General features: G+C 48.3%; 1 protein-coding gene across 1 annotated transcript in view; it reads left to right on the top strand.

Moving 5' to 3' along the window:
• osp (myosin phosphatase Rho interacting protein outspread) overlaps positions 1–19,079 on the top strand; it is a 109,992-nt gene that overhangs the window by 83,891 nt on the left and 7,022 nt on the right. Inside the window, exons 14-21 of the mRNA XM_075701588.1 lie at positions 3,253–5,793; positions 6,918–7,133; positions 8,296–8,373; positions 9,758–9,883; positions 12,888–13,035; positions 13,544–13,667; positions 17,211–17,343; positions 18,826–18,933. Of these exons, the coding sequence (XP_075557703.1) occupies positions 3,253–5,793; positions 6,918–7,133; positions 8,296–8,373; positions 9,758–9,883; positions 12,888–13,035; positions 13,544–13,667; positions 17,211–17,343; positions 18,826–18,933 (3,474 nt within the window). The remainder of the gene's footprint in view (positions 1–3,252; positions 5,794–6,917; positions 7,134–8,295; positions 8,374–9,757; positions 9,884–12,887; positions 13,036–13,543; positions 13,668–17,210; positions 17,344–18,825; positions 18,934–19,079) is intronic.

Raw genomic sequence — 19,079 nt, 5'->3', positions numbered from 1 at the left:
GCTCAGATAAAAAACATTGGGTGCTCAGCAAACAAGAAGAATGGGACATTGATCGTGCTATCGAACGTGACCTGAAGAAGTTGGCACTTGCATGAAACAGGGATCTACCGTTGACTACGGTGTGTGGCACTTCGAATGTGAAGTTGCTCGGCAGCGCTGCTGCGACAGCAAAGAGACGTAGGCCACGAGGTTCGACTTTTCGCCATCTTTGCCTCTGTTGTTGCCGAAGTGTCGCCTAACGATAGTGATGAGGACGACACAAAAAGTGACAACACGGGCGATTCAGGCCGGACAGTGGCAGAAGCTGCGCATCACACCAGCCTCATAAATGCAATCATTGCGACGAGAATAGCACCCTGCGATGAAAAAGGCGCTCCGCGACTTCTGCAGTGCTACACTCTCGGAAAAATTTACACCCTTTGGGGCTTATCTTGTCCCACAAAAATAATCGTCATCTGCCTTGCCCGCGTTTCCTTTCTTTAACGCGGCGAGTCCGGTACTTCCCAGTCACGAACGGCATGCGCGTTATCAGTGTGACGCAGCATTCTCGACAGGAGAGTAGCGAGCGCCAAGTTTTCAAGAAAGGAAACGAAAGCTGCCTTGCTTGCGATGAACAATACCGTATTTATTCGCGTATAACCCGCACCAAAATGTGAAAAAACGCGTTTAAAAAGTGGGGGTGCGGGTTATCTGCGAATTTTTTCCTTGGGAGGGGGGGGGGGGGTCGGCTTCACCGCAATGTGCGGCGGCCTCCCCGTGTAGTCCGCCATCCCCATCGTCATCGACGCTTGTCAAGCCGATGAAGGGCCAACGAAAGGCCAGCATTGTTGAGCCTCGCGTTAATCGCTGTTTAGTGTACTTACCCCAGTTTGCACTGTTTGCCTGCTTTGTTTTGGCATCATGAGTGCGACTCGACGGCAGTGTTTCACAGCGAAAGAGAAGCTAAAGATTATAGCCGCTGCCGAAGAAATCGGCAACAGAGCTGCTGCAAGACAGCATCACGTCGACGAGTCGTGCATTCGCGACTGGAGGAAGAAAAAAAGAGTCTCGAAGCAACGAACCGGAACAGGCGAGCGTTTCGGGGTCCGAAGACTGGCGCGTACCCCCACCTCGAGACGCAGCTTGCGAAGTTCATTGAGGAGCAGAGAAGTCGTGGCCACGCTGTTTCGACTGAGATGGCGCAAATGGAAGCCCTGAAGTTGGCCCGGGAATTGAACATTCCCCGTGAGTTTCGTGCAAGCCGTGGATGGCTTCAGCGCTTCATGCGAAGACATGGATTTTCTATGCGGCGGCGAACAACCATGTACCAGCGGCTTCCTGAAGCCTACGAGGAAAAGTTGTTGAACTTTCAACGATATGTGATCGCACTTCGGAAGGAGCACAGCTATTTGCTGTCTCAGGTGGGAAATGCTGATCAAACACCTGTGTACTTTGAGATGCCGATGGACACGACCATGGAAAAAAAGGGCTCCAAATCAGTCGGCGTGCTGACCGGCGGAAATGCCAAGCTGCGCTGCACAGTCATGCTATGCGCTTTGGCTGACGGCACGAAACTGCGCCCGTATGTGATTTTCAAACGCAAGACGCTACCTAGCATTCCACTGCCCCCAGGAATCGTTGTGCGTGCGGAAGAAAATTCGTGGATGAACAGTGGCCTAGTCGGTGACTGGCTTCGAGTAATCTGGGAGCGAAGACCAGGTGCCTTGCTGGCACGCCGGTCGATGCTCGTACTAGATTCCTTCAGAGGCCACTGCACTGATGCGGTGAAGGCTCGCCTTGCCGAGACCAGCACCGACCTCGTCATAATACCTGGCGGCATGACGTCCATGCTACAGCCACTCGACGTGTGCCTGAACAAGCCGTTCAAGGCACACGTGAAGCGGCTGTATGCCCAGTGGATGGCCGACGGCATGTACGCCCTCACACCGACGGGACGCGTGCGAAGGCCTGATATTCCATTGCTGTGCCAGTGGATCGTGGATGCGTGGAAAGCGATACCGGCCGATTTGGTGCGCAAAAGCTTTAAAAAATGTGCGATCAGTAATAGTCTGGATGGTTCCGAGGACGACTACGTCTTTGAGAGTGGCGATGAAGCCTCGGATGGCAGTAGTGAGAGCGGCGACGATTAAGAATCGGATAAGCAGTGACGTGGTGGCGGTCGTTTGAATAAATGTTCTGAAAACGAAATGATCACTGAGTGTGAGTTGCATCTTTCTAGCGCTCATTTTTTTTTTTTTCAGGTAAACGTGCGGGTTATACGCGAGTTCTTTTTTTTTTTTTTCCGCCGAGTTCAAAGTTAGGGGTGCGGGTTATACGCAGGGGCGGGTTATACGCGGGTAAATACGGTATTTGTCATCTGCCTTGATGACGATTATTGTTGTGGGGCAAATATGCACCGCAAAGGGTGCCACTGTTTTAAGAGTGTACCACGTCCGTGCACGGAAAATATGCAACGCCAACGAGGAATCTGCCATGCGAGTGTTTGCCGAGAAAAGGGGGCTGGCTGAAAAGGTGGCTCGCATCTTCAGTAAGTTTGAAGTCGCGGTCATCGCTGCTAGGCTGCCGGGGCATCAAACGAAAATAACAGACTTTTGTTGTGCGAAGTGAATAAATACTGCATGTTTTTGCCCTTTCATTGCACTCTCTCTGGGTTCCGTTTTTGACAGGTAAGTGGGCAATCTGCTATTTCGGTTAAGCAGTACTACCGTTTAGTACATACTTTTCCCGAGCTCTTGCCAACTACAGTTTAACAAAGTTTGACTGTGCTGCACTTACCTACATTCTATTCTGCTTAACTTCTGCTGTAAAGTGTTGGTAGTGACATGCTTATTAACATGCAGTCTTTTATGAGTTCCAACACCCGTGTACTCAGATTTAGGTGCACGTTAAAGAACCCCAGATGGTCGAAATTTCCGGAGTCTCCCACCATGGCGTGCCTCATAATCAGAAAGTGGTTTTGGCACGTAAAACCCCCATAATTTTTTTTTATGAGTTTCTTTCTATGAAAACACTCACGCAAGACACAAATGTCTCAAGTGCATTGTAGTAGGGCCAAGTGGCACAAGATGTCACTTCCAGTTTTGCTGCTGTTGTCCACAGCTCTTGTAAACGGCAAAAAGTTTTTAGAAAAACTAAAATTCTCTCATTTCTCCGTGCCTACAGAAATCTGAGTGGCGCAAGTGAATTTTTGGCGAGTTGCGTTGGGGTTGACATTAACTCTGTGCCTGTTTGTCTTTTTCTGCCGCCCTTCAGGGCATGGATGTCGTGGATTCGAAGCCTCCTCCTGACACGAGCCGTTCTGCCACACCTTCGAAAACTGATGCAACTACCTCTACTAGTGTTACTCTGACGGATGCCGCACCAGCCTCTGCACGGAGGCCTCCAGTGGCACGAACGTCTCGCCGATCGTCATCATTACGGGAGCTTCGAACGAAAAAGCTAGAGTCGCGGTGCTCTGAGCTGGAAGACCAACTGAGGGCACGTGACCGTGAGCTCGGGCAGCTGAGGAGTATACCACACGGAGGTGCAAGCTTTCTTCTGAGAGGCTTGCCCAACGACGAAGTGCTAACGCGCTCTCTCGAAAGCCTGGGGACATTCCTCACCGCCAGCGTTGAAAAGTTGAGCAGGCTTAAAGAGCAGCTGCGGAAAGCCGCGGAAGAAGGAGCGACCGGCACTGAGAGCCTTCGGAACATCTGGGGAGAGCTGGAGACCCTTATCTCTGAGAACAGCCGGCGGGTCGAGGCGACAACACGAGCCCTGCGTCACTCTGCCACCTTGGAGGTGGAAGGAAAGCTGGCCCGCGCTGCGGAAGAAGCATGGGTGCTTCGACGCGAGCTGAAGAGATCGCAGGACGCGTTCGACGACCTCGAACTTCGTTGCCTTGCACTCAAGCGGGATGCCAAGAGCGCTGAGGAGCTGCATGCTTCCCAGCTAGCGCTGATGACTGCTCGCATCGATGACCTCACGGCGAAGCTTGCCCTATCGGAGAAGGCACAGCGCCAGCTGCGACAGAGACTGGCACGTGCCGATTCCAAGCAGGAGAAGCGGCGACTCTCGCTGAAGGGCAAGGAGGCTGCCGCTGCAGCAGCTGCAGCAGCGGCGAGCCCATCGAAAGAGCTCGAGGTCAAGCTGACGCACCTGGAGCACAAGCTTGCGCTTCTGGAGGAGGCGTTCCAGGGCCCCGTCAACGAGGCTGCATCCGACGCTTCTGCCCCGGATGACCTCAGCACCGACACACCGACAGGTCGAAGGTCATCCCTGGACAGCCTCTCAGGCGACCAGCAAAGCCTTCTGCTTCGTGTCCAGCTCATGGACCAGAGGCTCCAGTCTGCCTTGGATCAGCCAAAGCATCTGGCACGGCCTCGGATATGCCTTCAGACGGAAGCTCTAGACGGAGGTGGGGCCGGTGACGGATGGAGTAGCTTGTCTCTGGCAACAAGTGTCACAGACCTCCGGCTTCCAGAACACGGTGGCGAATCGCCTCCGGCGAGTTACCGTGACTGTCTAGATTCATTAGATGCAAGGCTTGATTCACTCCTGGAATGGCTGCACGAGGCGCTTATCTCACTTCGTGAAGCAGGTGTGATGGGTTCTTTTCCCAAGCATCTCGTAGACCGCATAGGTACCAGGGACACAACAATGGATGAAAGCAACAAGGACCGCTTGGTGAGGAACCTGGCACTCTTGCAACACATCGGCTCGAAGCTAACAATAGCAGCAGGCTTTGATGCGCACTTCTTTGGTAACTTAGCCACGCACCTCAGAGAGACGTCTCTCGTCCTCTTCGCTCTCGAGGAGAGGCTTGATCAAGTGGCATGCTCACACGACCTCAGGCTAGTCACCTCCGGAAATAACAAGTCATGGGACCCATTGGGAGAAGCCACAGGTCACTGCCAACTCACAGAACTCGAGAGCTCGCGAGGGACTGAAGGCGTCGCCGCCGAGGTCGAGGAGCTTTCGTCGCGCCTCAAGTCACTGGGCAGCGCGGCAGAGCGCTTCAACAAGAGCCGTCAGGTACTGGTCGTTCAGAGGCTCTCCGAGTGCCTCGACATCCATCCAACGTCGGACCTCGAGCCGGACGCCCTTCAGAACGTGGCGGAGCAGGAAGCTGTGCTGGGCGCAGTCATGGAGGCACTGTCGGCAGCGAGGGCCCACGTCAGCGACAGCCTTTGTCAGAGCCTTTGCTCAACCTCAGGGACCGTTTCAACATCGTCGGCAGACGCAGCGTCGCTGTTGAGGCAGCTAGAGGGCGCCATGAGGCAGGAATTTCTGAAGGTGCGCAGAGAACTGCGAGCTTCGTGCCTGGCCGAGCTGGAGAGCTACTGCTCGGCAAACCTTCCGCGTGACCTTCTCAACAGAGAGCTGGTTCCTGTAGTCCGCGACCTCGCCACCGCAAACTGCATCTCGGCGGTCCTGAGGGCTTATGTATCTCACGTTGAGGAGGCTGTTCGGCAGTGCACGAGGGCTCTGCGTCAAGACGAGCAGGCAGCGGCTTCTCCGTCAGCAGATGACGCAACGGAGAAGTCGTTGCAGGAGCTGTGCAACAGGGCTGCAGCCGTGGCAGAAGGTGCGCCGTCTCTGCTGCGTTCCTGGCTGACACAGTGCCTCGCGGAGGAGGAGCTGTACGAGCTGGGCGCAGGCGTGGCCTGCGTGAATTCGACCACGGACGTTACGGACGCACTGGAGCGGCTGAGCCTGAGGCTACGCGAAGAGCGGGAGGGCCACAGGCAGCGGGTACTGGCACTTCAAGACCGTCTGGATGCTACGCAGCGGGACTGTGAACGCCTCCTCAAGGTTGGTAGTATATTGTCATCAACCTATTTTTATGTCCACTGCAGGACAAAGGCCTCGCCCGGCGATCTCCAATTACCCCTGTCTTGCACTAGTTGGTTCCAAATTCTGCCTGCGTGTGTGCTTCAACCCATTTTAAGGGGAGATGCTGTTCGAAAAAAAAAAAAAGTTTGAGAGGTTTGAAAATTAAGCTAATCAGAGAGTTCTTCGAGCAGATTTTGAATATGTCGTTAGGTTTTGTCTAGGAGCTGCATTTATTGAGGTTTGTCCTACACAATGGCGAAATGTAGTAATCTTTGCAGACACTTTCTTGTGTATCAAATTTTCACACAAAAAAAAATAATGCTTTAGCTTATTTAGCTCTCTGTAGACTGGGAAGTCCCTCTTGGTCGTGCGGCACGCGATTAGAGAAGTCTGTTTGCGAGCAGCTGCTTGTAATTCAACCATTTGACCATATGCGTCCACAGAACTTCCCATTTATTGTCTTGGTATTCCTTCGCAGTGGCAGTGAAAGTTTGTTTTATTGAAATAAGCGCGCCGAAAGTGATCACCCGAGATTGCGTCCCAATCCTTGGCGCACAGCAGCGTCTTGTGCCGCAACGATTCGTGCAATGCTTTGCATTACATAGATTTAGACTTCAGTTGAATCTGCCAAATGTCTTAGTGATTTTTTTATCCTTTTCCCGATTAGTACTACGTCTTTTCTTTCATTTTATTCTTGTGTTTTCGTTCTTTCAAATGTATGAACGACGTTCCACACTCAGTGCTGGGTATAAAACACTGTGAAAAGACGGTGAAAGAAGTGAACCCGCTACATGACGACATGCTGATGCCTTAAGCCAACATCCTGCCATGTACCTTCACACTCAATTTATTAATATACAATACACATAATATTTAAACTGACAGCACAGGTGAGATCGAAAGTTCTTCAAGGCTCTTGTGAGACATAATGTATTATTATCATCAGCACTTTTGCTTTGGATGAATGCACGATCGTGGAATGCACAACAGTGGACACAGTTCCCTGAAGGGGATAATGATACATTGGGCTTTGTGAAGTTAAATAAATGTGATAAAACTACTAAATAAAGACGTTTATAAGCTCCCTCCCTTTCTTTCTGCAGGCCGGTTGCGCCACCTGTCGAGGCCTCCGGGAGCAGACAAAGGCGTTGGCACAGCGGGCAACCGAGCTGGAACGTGCTGCTCGAGACGGAACCCTGTGTGAGCGCTGCCCAGCGCAGCAGGAGCAGCTGAGGCACCTCGCCAAGGAGCATTCCCGCGAGCTCGCTGAACACGAGGCCTCGGCTCAAGAGGAGTTCCAGGGGCGCATTCGCTGTCAGGTGGGCTTGTCCTGCAGGCTCGGCTTGTATTGTCTCAATCCAACATGCAAGTTTGTTTTGCTGTCACGAACGATGCGGTGTACCTCATTTAAATTAACTCTCTGAATCCGAATTTCGTGATAAGCTGTACAGTTTGGAAATTTCTTATGAATGTAGTTTGAGAATTATTTACGAAAGTAATTCCTCTGAAGGGTGTAGTTCACTACGGTCAATATAAACTTGTAAGGAGAATGGTCAGGGGTGCTAATTGGTACTGGTTCAAAATTAACAGCAAAAAAAAAAAAATAGACTGATTGAGAAAGATTAAAAAGATAAGACTTTCAGGGTCTTATTAGGTAATCAATTATGGCTGTGCGTAGTAAGCGACAGTACACACACACGCACATGCACACACACACGCACACAAGGAAGAGACAAGCACTGTCTGACAATTGAAACTACATTGGCAACAAAGTGCAACACATATAGTACGAACAACCGTAAAAAAAAAGGCCAGTGCTTGTCAGACAGTGCTTGTTTCATTTTTCAATTCCCCTGTCGTCGTTCACTGCACGCTGCAACCGTGGATAAGATTGCAAATCTCCAAATTCGCCGTGCTTGTAGAATTGCCCGTAATGCTTCCCGTAAAAAGAATTTGCCTCGCTGTATTACAGTCACATTTCAGTCGTTCTTGATTGCTTTTACCAGGACATGCTGTATACGTGTGGATACGGTACCCAACATCCTTCTAAACAAGACTGACGTGTTCAGACTTAAAGTGTGATATCAACTGTGGCCCAACACAAGAGTGCTCAGCCGGAAGCCAACGTTTTGACATGTATCAAGCCAAGGACAGAGACAATTTGTCAAAACGGCTTCGGGCTGAGGCATTTCTGTTGTTTGCCCGCGGTTGATGTCCTTCTAGAACGGCCAAGCGGGCTCGTTCGGTAACTTCCAATTTGCGACTTATCTGGTGACTGGTCTGCACAGTTTAAACGGACAGTGTTTGGCATTCATAGGCCAAATGGTTCCACTGTTCATGCTCACTTTTGAATTGCTGTGTTTGAAATTACAGACTCCCTGCTGATCCAGTACATACGTGGATTCGCGTATGCGTGGAGATGTTCGTATGCTTCTACGTGTTCTTATGTGCATCTGTGTGTGTTATCTGCATGCATTGCAGGAAGCCAACCACCAGAGAGAAGTCCAGCGGCTAGAGGCTGAGCTGCAGGCAGCAAAGAGCCAGCTGCAGCGTCTTCAGGTGAGCAGAGGGACTTCAAATCGCTTTAGGTTTACAGGGGCACTACAGAGAAATGCTGAATCAGTCTAGAGCGGCAAAGTATTCTTTCATATTTCTGTTTTCATAAATTTCACAGTAACAAAATCACATGTTATGATGAAATCATAACGATACTTGGCAGCACATCAGCGCGGCTCTGTGCTGAACACTTGCTGTTGCTCTATAGAGGCTTTTCAGTTTGTGGGTGGAAAGTAAATACTTTGCTCTCTTGCATTTTTTGTTCTGTATTATTTTGTTTGCTTCATGCGAAAGACCATCTGTGAAGACGGTTCGTTGGTGTTAAACTTTCCGTATTGGCACATTTAAAAGGATGCAGACATATCCCGGCTGCATGTTTCAACTGCCGGGTACTTGTGACTGCCTCATGTAGCAGGAACGGCTGTTTTTCGCTTGTGTAGGCTTTAACAATAGTTGGTTAGTCATACAGTTGATTTACGTTAGTTCGACCCTGACGAGACCGACAAAATTGATCGAATTATCAGGCGGGTCGAATTAACAAATATGTAGAAAAAAAATGCCAAAGCACACTGCTGATTCATTTGGCAGTACTTGCCCGATTCTAACACGCCCCAGAACCAAACGCGCGCCCACATTCCATGTGTCCAGAGTAGTAAATTAACGTAGAAATGACATTAAAGCTCCTAAACAAAGTAGAAATCTAACGCGCACCTGAGTTTTTTAGCATTTTATCAAGAAACATTCTTGCACAATGGCGGCCGGTTTCCTAAAGTCAGCTTCGCCACCTAATTTTTCTAAAGTCAGCTTCGCCTCGATACATTCTTGTCACGCGGCAAAGCATGCGGACGTTGCAAAAGTGGGTTTGGTTTCCTGGCCGACTGGATTGCGTAGGCAATTTTCGGCCCAATTTCCTAAAAATATGAATGTGCGCATTATAATCGGGAAAATACAGTAATCGAACATTCTGAGCTACAGTTATTGCTTGAAAAACTTCCTGGGGCAGGCCGAAAATACACGTTTTCAACGAGAGATGCCGAGGGCTCAATGCATCCACTGTCCCCCAAGCTCAGCGGAGGCGGACGCTACCATTGAAGGGATCCCAATTGGGCTCGCCATAGGTGTCATGCGCGTACATGCTGATAGGTCAAGTTCGAATTGTCCTACGAAGGCCAATTTTAACATCGAAATAACTAAAGTTTGGGCCTATTGAAATGGGTGGGCACTGGCCGGGACCGAAATAACCGAAAAAGTCAAGTTAACCGGAGTCGAATTAACGGAAGTCTACTGTACTGCAGCACCACTTACAATGCAAGTATTTGTGACTCTGGCGACTTACATTATGTGCATTTGATTTTGAATAACCTTTGAGCCCTTGACTTGCTTCCAGGAGGAGCAAGAGGAGCGGATCGGCAGCCTGCGAGAACTGTACCAGCAGAAGCTGTCCCAGGGTTTCGAGGCTGTCGATGCCGAGGCCGTGCGGCAGCGGTGTCGGCCGGAGATGGAGCAGCTCAAGGTATTTCCATAAGTTACTTTTGTACGGTTATCCGCAAACATTTACGGGACGCGGGTTCCACGACAAACGTGGATGTCTGCTCTGTTAAGGCATGATGGTTCTTATTTATTGGATCACTGTGTAGATCACAAAAAAATGAAACTTCTTGTTAATTTGAGGCCCTGTGTGCAGGCTTTATGGAAATTCAGATTTTAAAAAAAATTCTGTGTCCCATAAACTTTGTGACTGACTGACTGTATCATCTGATGGGGGCCCATGATGTCCGAGTGCCATTTTCAGACATTGCTGAACCCGGTGGCTTCGCCAGAAATTTTTTAATGCGAAAGCGTTATATGTCCCACGAGGCAGAAAATCTGGCGTGAGCAAGCAACGTTGGAGAAATATGGCCGAAGTCCCAAAGAGTAAAAAACACGCTAAAACATGTTCGGATTGACATCAAATTTCTCAAGTAGGCTATGTAAACAAAGTAAGTTAATGGCTTTGAAAATAAAATTGCCTGGGGGGGTACCAAACCGGGCCTCCTGGGTGCGAAAGGAGCACACCTCCCCGATGCCACGGCGGCTCCATGGTTCTGGCTGACTAAAGGTGTGCCTAGTACGTGCAACATTGCACACGTCACGTCACAGCCATCTGGCTGCGACGTTAGCATGGATTAAGGTTGGTACAAATTAGAGCAAGGTGTATTAAGATGAATTAGAGTGGATTAAGGTTAGTACAAATTAGAGCAAGGTGGATTAAAATGGATTAGGGTTGTTACAAATTGGAACAAGGTTGATTAAAGTGGATTAGGGTTGGTACAAGTTGGAACAAGGTGGATTAAGGCGATTAAAGTGGATTAAGGTTGGTATGAATTAGAGCAAGGTGGATTAATGTAGAGTTGTGGAGGACACGTGACAATGTACGACGTCACGTGTCACGGACATAACTAATTAATTAGAGAAATCATAATGCTTTTGCATTCAAATCACATAAGGATAATTAAGTGACAATTTTTTTTTCCAGAGGGGGGAGGCACGGCAGGTGCTTAGTGTGCCACTCCCTTGCTTTGCCCCTGGTTGTTACTCTCTGTTTGAGAAAATAAATATGATGATGACAACAATCATTATGATCGCTAGTCATGCCGTAGCCTTATGTGGAAACAAAAGAACAGCGAGAGTTCCTTCCATCTTTTCCTCTGTTAGTTTATTTATTATTTATTTTCACAATACTGCGGACATCTGTCCAAGCAGGAGGGGGCTACATGAGCAAATACAAAAAAAGCAAACATAGAAATATATACAAGTGATACAGTCAACAAGATACATCAAGTGGGTGGTTGTAACCAGTGGGAATTTCCAGGTAGGTCATTCCAATCATTGATTGTTTTCAGAAAAAATGAGTTTTCGAAAAGGTTTGCTCGTGCAAAGATCGGTTTTACATACTGGCTGCATTTGTGGCGGGAAATTCGAGATGTGTCCTTAATAATATAGCCACGCGATTGTATTCCTAGTTTCCTGTAATAAAGTAGTAAAATAAATCTATGAACTTGCGCATTATTCGCTTGTGTAGTACATGCCACAGCTCCCTGCATCAGCCACATGCGATGTCCACCTCCAAGCGGTGGACAGTGCTACAATAGCTTTGCACGCCAACCTGCGGAGCTCCTATTCAGCAAGTGTTGATGCTCCTGGGCTGTGTCCAGCACATGTAATTTAAAACTTTTATGTAATCTTAATTTGTTTATTGAACCTGATTATACCCTTTACCGCGTACTTGCCTGTACAGCAGGGACCAGTATGAGAGGAAACACCCAATGTGGGATCCGAGACTTCAAACAGTCATATTTTTTGCACTGAAGTGAGAAACGTTCGAAAGAGCATGTTCTAAAATACAAGCTACTTGGGAAGTGTCTGTGAGCAAGGTTCAATGTCTCGTTTTTTGCAGTAAATGACAGCTGAGCACTAATTAGGCTAGTTGTTCCCTTTCGTATCTGTACACCCGTGTTCCCTTTTGTACCTGAAACTCTAAGCACGAGGTCGCGGGATCGAATCCCGGCCATGGCGACCGCATATCGATGGGGGCAAAATGCGAAAACACTCATGTACTTAGATTTAGGTGCACGTTAAGGAACCCCAGGTGGTCCAGATTTCCGGACTCCTCCCCCACTATGGTGTACCTCATAATCAGGAAGTGGTTTTGGCATGTCATCATCATCGTCATCATCAGCCTGGTTACGCCCACTGCAAGGCAAAGGCCTCTCCCACACTTCTCCAATTACCCCGGTCGTGTACTAATTGTGGCCATGTCTTCCCTGCAAACTTCTTAATCTCATCCGCCCACCTAACTTTCTGCCGCCCCCTGCTAAGCTTCCCATCCCTTGGAATCCAGTCCGTAACCCTTAATGACCATCTGTTATCTTCCCTCCTCATTACATGTCCTGCCCATTTCTTTTTCTTGATTTCAACTAAGGTGTCATTAACTCGCGTTTGTTCCCTCACCAGATCTGCTCTTTTCTTATCCCTTAACCTTACACCTATCATTCTTCTTTCCATAGCTCGTTGCATCGTCCTCAACTTAAGTAGAGCCCTTTTCGTAAGCCTGGCATGTAAAACCCCGTAATTAAATTTTTTTGTAGTACCTGAAGGTGCGTGTATTCCGGAACGTGCCACGTACTTCCTTGAACGTCTCTTGTTGAGTTCATTGATTACTGTGCAGTGGTGTCGCATTCATCACATGGGTTGAATCTGTTTGCTTGATATTTCCACTACCAACTTCTGGCACCCTTTGGCCACATTTGACTCTCATGGCAGCATGCACCACATGATGTGAGCATTGTCACCACCGTCTGCCGAGTGGTTGGTTCAGGGCCGCACTTACTGAATGTAAGCAGCGCCTGGCCGATTTTGCATCATATCAACAATGATGCAAGCTGCCAGCGTGTCTTTGCACTGGGGCCCCCGATCAGTCACTGACCTGTGTTAAGCGAAGCATTTTCTCTCACTCTCGTGGTCTCCCGCTCGTGCAGCGCCTTTGTGAGAAGGGCTTGGCAGCATTGGAGGCCTCGCACGGGCGTCTCGTGGCCCAGCTCCAGGAGCGGCACCAGACCGAGATCGAACGGCTGCGTGCCGAGCGAGACCGTGCGCTGGCTGAAGAGACCAAGGCGACTCTGGCCGGTGAGTCTCTGCACACTGGTTTAGCTGAATCGGCCGAGAGGAAGTGAAATGGTACTTCGCAAACAGAAGCTCAACGAGAGCTCATTGTTTGTGTTCCCGTCATAGCCCTCGCCACCCTCTAAACGTTTGTTGCGAAGGTGAGAATGACACCGTGCGCTCTGGATTGGAGTGCGGTGGTCTGAATGAACCACGCAAATGCTTCACAGGCGCGCAGCCAGATGTGAAGTGCACCTAGAGTGCCTTCTGGAACGCTTGAAGCAAACCATTCGAGTGCAACATAGGGACACAGTAGTGGCTTGGAAAGGATTCACACTTTTCCACTGCTTTGATTGGCACTTTGATTTCCACTGATTTGATTGATTTGGTGTTTGAGTGTGTAAATGTTTTCGGTTTAATGCTAGTGTCAGTGTTTTTTGGCATTTCCCAACCCGTTTAGTACTAGCATTATTGCTTGGAAGATGTGCCGCTGAAACTTGTCCATGCCCTTGTTTTGTGTCCTCTGTTGCAGCTCTCAACGCAATGCAGAGAGCTCATCAAGAGGAGCTACACAGGGAGATCTCCAACTTCAAGGAGGACTACGCGCAGCAGATGCGCCACGGCCGCGACACCGAATGCCTCCAGAGGGAGCACCAGTGCGTCACTTCAGCCTTCTGCCTTTGTTGCCTTTTTTCGAATTGACTATCGAATTGAATCAAGAAAAGAAAAGTTGAATGTCACGTGGAGTATCAGAAAATTTCTCACAAAATTGAATGCTTACATATTTTGTGCGAGAAAAGAGGGTTCTGCAAATGCTCGGGAGTCTCCTACAATTGCATAAGAAGAATGTGACAAGCTACCAGTAACTGGGGGCACAGAAATCAAGATATACAGTGCCGTCTGCTACTGTTAGAGAGAACTTCAAATTAGTATTTCTAGCGCTGATTACAGCTCACTTCTAGTGTATGAAGGACTGCAAAGTATTTCTTTATCAATAGAATGTCTGTTGAATAGAATCGAGTGTTTTTTCATTTTTTTTCATCTGATGCTAAAGGATTAGTGACGTTATATGTGTTGTACTAAATACCAATGGGGTTCTAAGTTTTAATAGAAAAGCTGTATTTTATGGCAATCTTTTGTTGCATTGAAAGTTTTGCTTGACAGTTTTCCTCGAGAATACAGAAGGGCTTTCCCATCTTTACATAAAGCAGGTGGGTTATTGCAAAACCAATCGGAACAACAGATGAAAGCATGCACTGCACATCACGTGACTCGATCACTGTTCCGCACCTAGCCATCGTTTGCACCGTGCACATTGACAGCAGTCGCTCGCCACAGTAAAGAGCAGGCGCGTTTTCATTGTTAGGTTCGATGTGATCTGCCATCTGTTAAAGATTCTGAAATGGGGAGGGTCATGGCAAGTTTGAACAACCTCCCCCCCACCCCCGCTTCCCCACCTCCCCCACCCGCGGTCTGCAATAACGTATGCGGCTGGGCCAGGCCGGGCAGTCAGCGCACTAATCGCATGAAACTTTCGCACCCACTGTATAAATTCAAACATTATCTTGCGATGGGCTGCTCAAAGCTACAAATAGATATGGATGTACATCTACGAATGGCGTCGGGAACGAAAGGCTGCTGTATGGTGTGTCACAAAGATGGTGGCCGTGAGCAACTTTGTTGCTATCCCACACACCCGCTTTTATTTGTGAGGCGGGTTGTTGACTTTGCAAGTATCGTGTGGCTGCTGCGAATAAAACTGCATCGATTCAGCACCAAACCATAACTTTAGTTTACAAAGCCCAATGAAGCAGCACCGATTAGGCCTAATGGCCTAGGCAGCATAGCCGTGACGAAAATTTGCTGCTGGCCAATGTGGTAATAGGTCTCAAGCCGTCACAGAATTCTTGCCACTGATACGTTCATACAGGTGGCTCATCAGTAATCTGTGAGATTGACGGCTGTTGAAGCGGCATGAAGTTCGTCACCACGTATCCAATACGATCTGCGTGCCTTCCGGTGGCAAATTGGCCCTATCTTCGCACTTTTCAAAATACATGGTGCATTTGTTAGCGTCCCTCTGTCCACATTGCATTATTGTTTTGATCAGTCTTATCGACCTGGACGAACTTTGTGCTGACAAAGCCAGCCAGCCCTGGCCAGAAGCGGGCAGAAGCGAAGCGCTCGCAGAGACAGAGCACGCTACCGTATCAGCCAAGACGGTCTATCTGCCGCAGTGAGCCCAGCGTTCTTCTTGCGCCAAAAACGACGAAGCAAGGGACCTCTTCGTGCGGCATTGAGCATGAGAGGCTTTACGGCGCACGTGACAGGTGGCACTGCGTGGGTCTCTACACCGAACATTTGTTAAAATCAAATATTAAATGTTCTATTCACGAATCAAATTATTCGAATGTTCACTATTCGATTCAATTCGGTGACATTTGAGTATTTGCACACCCCTACTTTTTACTGTATACGTGGCAAGTACCTTTTCATTAATGATTGCAGAGATGTGCCGGAAAAACAGTTTGTCTACATCTCAGGAAATGTTTGTAGTCATTTGTAGCACCGCTACGGTGACGCAGTGCAACAATGTCGGTATGACTTAACACAATGGAGACAGATGGCGCCACTGTTTCATTGCAGCGAAATTGTAATTTTTGGAGTGTTTGTATTGTCTGTGGCAGTGGGCACTTCTGGTTTACTGGGGATAAAAACGAAAGTAATGACTGCAAACCTGATACGGTAGACTTCCGCTGACTCAACTCTGGTTATTTCAATGCTGACCAAAGGTCCCGGCAGGCAACTATGCATTTCTATGGGCTCAAAGTTTCGACATTTCAATCCTAAAATTCTTGTTCACTGGATAATTTGAACTTGATCAGTCAACAAGCTCACGCTTGACCACTACGGTGACCCCAATAGCGACCCCTTTAGCGGCAGTGTGTCATGGCGGAGCTTAAGGGACGGCGAACACATGCCATCTCCTGTCGAAAATGTCTATTTTCGGCCTGTCCTAGAAAGACTTTCAGGCAATAACCGGATCTCGCAATGTCTGATTACAGTATTTACCCTATTCTAACTTGCATTCTTTCTTTTCTTTTATCAAGATAATTGAGGCAAAATTTGCCTGCAATCGGATATGAAACCAAAACCGTTTTCGTGGCATTTGTGTGCTTTACCGCATAACAGGAATGTACTTTGCTGAAGCTGACTAAGATATCTGGCGAAGCTGACTTTAGGAAACTGGTAGCCAATGTGCAACACATTTTAGATCCTTGCCCATTTTTCTTGCTAAAAATTGGCTGCACGTCAGATTTTTACGTTGTTTGGGAACGTAATGTCATTTCTGTGTTAGTTTTCTACTTTGGACATGTAGAAAATGGGCATGCTTTTAGTTCGGGGCCGTGTTAGACTTGGACAGTTGCTGCCAAGTGAATCGGCAGTGTGTTTTGTAGTTTTTAAAAAGAAGTCTTAAAAGAGGTGCTTAAGAAAAGAAAAGGTCTGTATGCCATCATGCTATAATGGTGGACCCCTTACATAACTGCAAACGTAGCTTTCCCATTTTCTGCAAACAGCGTGTGCGAGCAGTTTGCTTGTCATATGACATCGACATTATAGACATGGCTCTCATGGTGAAACCATGTGCAAGAGACAAGCCCTAGCATGTACAGCTAGCACTTTGTTTGAACCACGGCCAGTGCTGCCATTAGTCGAGCAACATATAGTGCAGAGAAGCGCAATCGAAGAACAAGAAAAGAGGGGTCTATCCAATCGTAACTGGTAGGCAAATACTACGGAGCAAGAAACATTTAGGAGTGGGAACTCCGCTGTTTGCGGCGACCAGAAAAAGTCACAAGCTCGCGGAGCCGTTATCGTGCTGGCGGCGCCTGGTGGCCTGGAAAGAAATTACCGCCGTTGAGAGCACGCCGGAGCGGCCTGCCCGGGCGCTGCATTTTTAATTTTTTTTTCGCTGCAGCTTCTCCGACGCACCGCATGGCGCCGCCACTGTATATGGCCCCGTCGGCGCATACAACAATTGTGACCTTATCTGGTCGCCCGCGCTCGCTCGCGCTGACGGGAGTTTCCCCTCCTAAATGTGTTACTCCGTGGCAAATACTAAACAGGCGTAACCTTCCCCGTGGATTGTGCATTTAGAAGTTGAAATTAACCTGTCAACCTTCTTGCTGTAATCACAGGGAGGAGCGGGAGCACATTAAGCAGGAGATCCTGTCCCTGTCGGAGAAGTATTCGCTCAAGTGCCTCGAGAAGGCATCTCTCGAGGAGCGGCTGCAGCGAGCCGGTCAGCAGCTGCAGGAGGCCAACTACCAGGTGAGGGCCCGCCCTTCTCTTCAAGGGTGCAGATAAATGGTGCGCACATCGGTGTGGACTAGTAGCCGATTCATGCAATGATGTAGGGTGCATACAACGAAGAAGGAAACAGACAGGGCTCGCACTGTTGCATTAGTATTTCTTAAACGCACGTGCACCTTCAGGATAGCTTTCCTGGAGAAGGTGAAGTCATCGGTTGATGAAGAGTAGCGTGTTGCTGTAGTTGTGCTTATGACTTTGAGGTTCTTGAAGGTTCGTCAGCAGGAGGGGAAGGGACTGTGGATGTTTGAAAGGCAACACTCCAGAGGGACCTGACTGAGGAGACATTGCGTCTTTTTCACAGCAATGTTCCGTTATTGTGCTGTATTGCTAACCATAATGTAAGCTTTCTTTAATTACCTGTTTAAATCGAGCTCTGTATGGTCAATCGTTCAGCCGCTGTCTGTCCTGTCTGCGTTCTAAAAAAAATTTTCCTACTAGTAGCGTTGCTGTTGCAGACAGAGAAGACAGAAACAGGAAATGACAGGAACAGGAAAAGTAGAATACCCCTTAATAGGTGACAACACTCCTGCTCTCCTGCTGGTAAACCTGGCACAATCTCCAAAACTGTGTAAATTCCAAAATCTTCCCAAACCTGCCTAAAGTCTTGAAAGCTGAAAATGCATCCTAGTTGTCTTTATCTTGTTTGTATATTTCATTTGTCCGCAGTATGTTGTGCATATGTATGCACCAGCTGTGCTGTTGTGTGTAAGCCCTGTTATGACGAGAGAAGCCATGCCAACCACATTTTCATGGTCACCTAAACTGCAAATGTAGGAGTGTGTTGCTTATAGTTTGGCTTTCGTTAATAGCCATCATAATTAGCTGGTGAAGCAGCGCGCTGACACGGACACGGCGAAGACACACAAGAATACACGACACTCGCTGGGCCAAAATTTACACACTCACAGCGAGTGTCGTGTATTCTTGTGTGTCTTCGCCGTGTCCGTGACGTTGCGCTGCTTCACCGACAAGGTATGATGATTAATCACCAACTAGCCCAACTTTGCACATTGCCGAACTTCTTTTTGTTAATAGCATTGTGTGCACTTGGTTTCTCTTTGCTGTCACAGTAAAATAACCCAAGGATCATTAGCAATCATCGGTGCATCAGGGTTCTCTTGGCTGTAATTTATTGGCTGCAAAGATAGTAGTGCCAGAACAGCTTTTCTGCATGCAAGACACGAAGCTTTATTCGGAAGTGACGCTTGTGTACAATGCCGAGAGATTAGGGTGACCTCTGAATGACCTGTGTAGCCAAGAATGTGGAGCAGCCATATGAAGCCCGCAAACGATGAAAGTCGAGAAAAGCATGGCGGTAATTAACCGTGTTTCTCAATTGAAATGTAGAATTAATAAAGAGAAATGAAAATGGAAGCAAAAGACAACTTGCCGCTGGAAGAAGTTGGTTCGTGATCCCTGGCTACGCTTTCCTCCTGACAGGTGCTGGACTTACTGGCCAGGAACAAGCAGCTGGCATCGCACTTGGGTCTTCAGATCCTTCAGCGGGAGCAGGCCGTTCCTTCGGACAACTCGCCCGAGGCCCTCGAGGTAACGTTGCACGACTGCCTGTGGTGAATTGCGTCGACTTCCTGTGTCCCATGTGCTCTCTGTGCATTTTGCTCCTTGTTTATTTGACCTTTTTTGCACATTTTTGCACGCTGCTACTTATACGTTATTATTGTGAATTTCAAGAC

The sequence above is a fragment of the Dermacentor variabilis genome, chromosome 8 (assembly GCF_050947875.1).
Source record: "Dermacentor variabilis isolate Ectoservices chromosome 8, ASM5094787v1, whole genome shotgun sequence".
Lineage (NCBI taxonomy): Eukaryota > Metazoa > Arthropoda > Arachnida > Ixodida > Ixodidae > Dermacentor > Dermacentor variabilis.
This window is presented reverse-complemented; position numbering and strand designations above follow the sequence as displayed.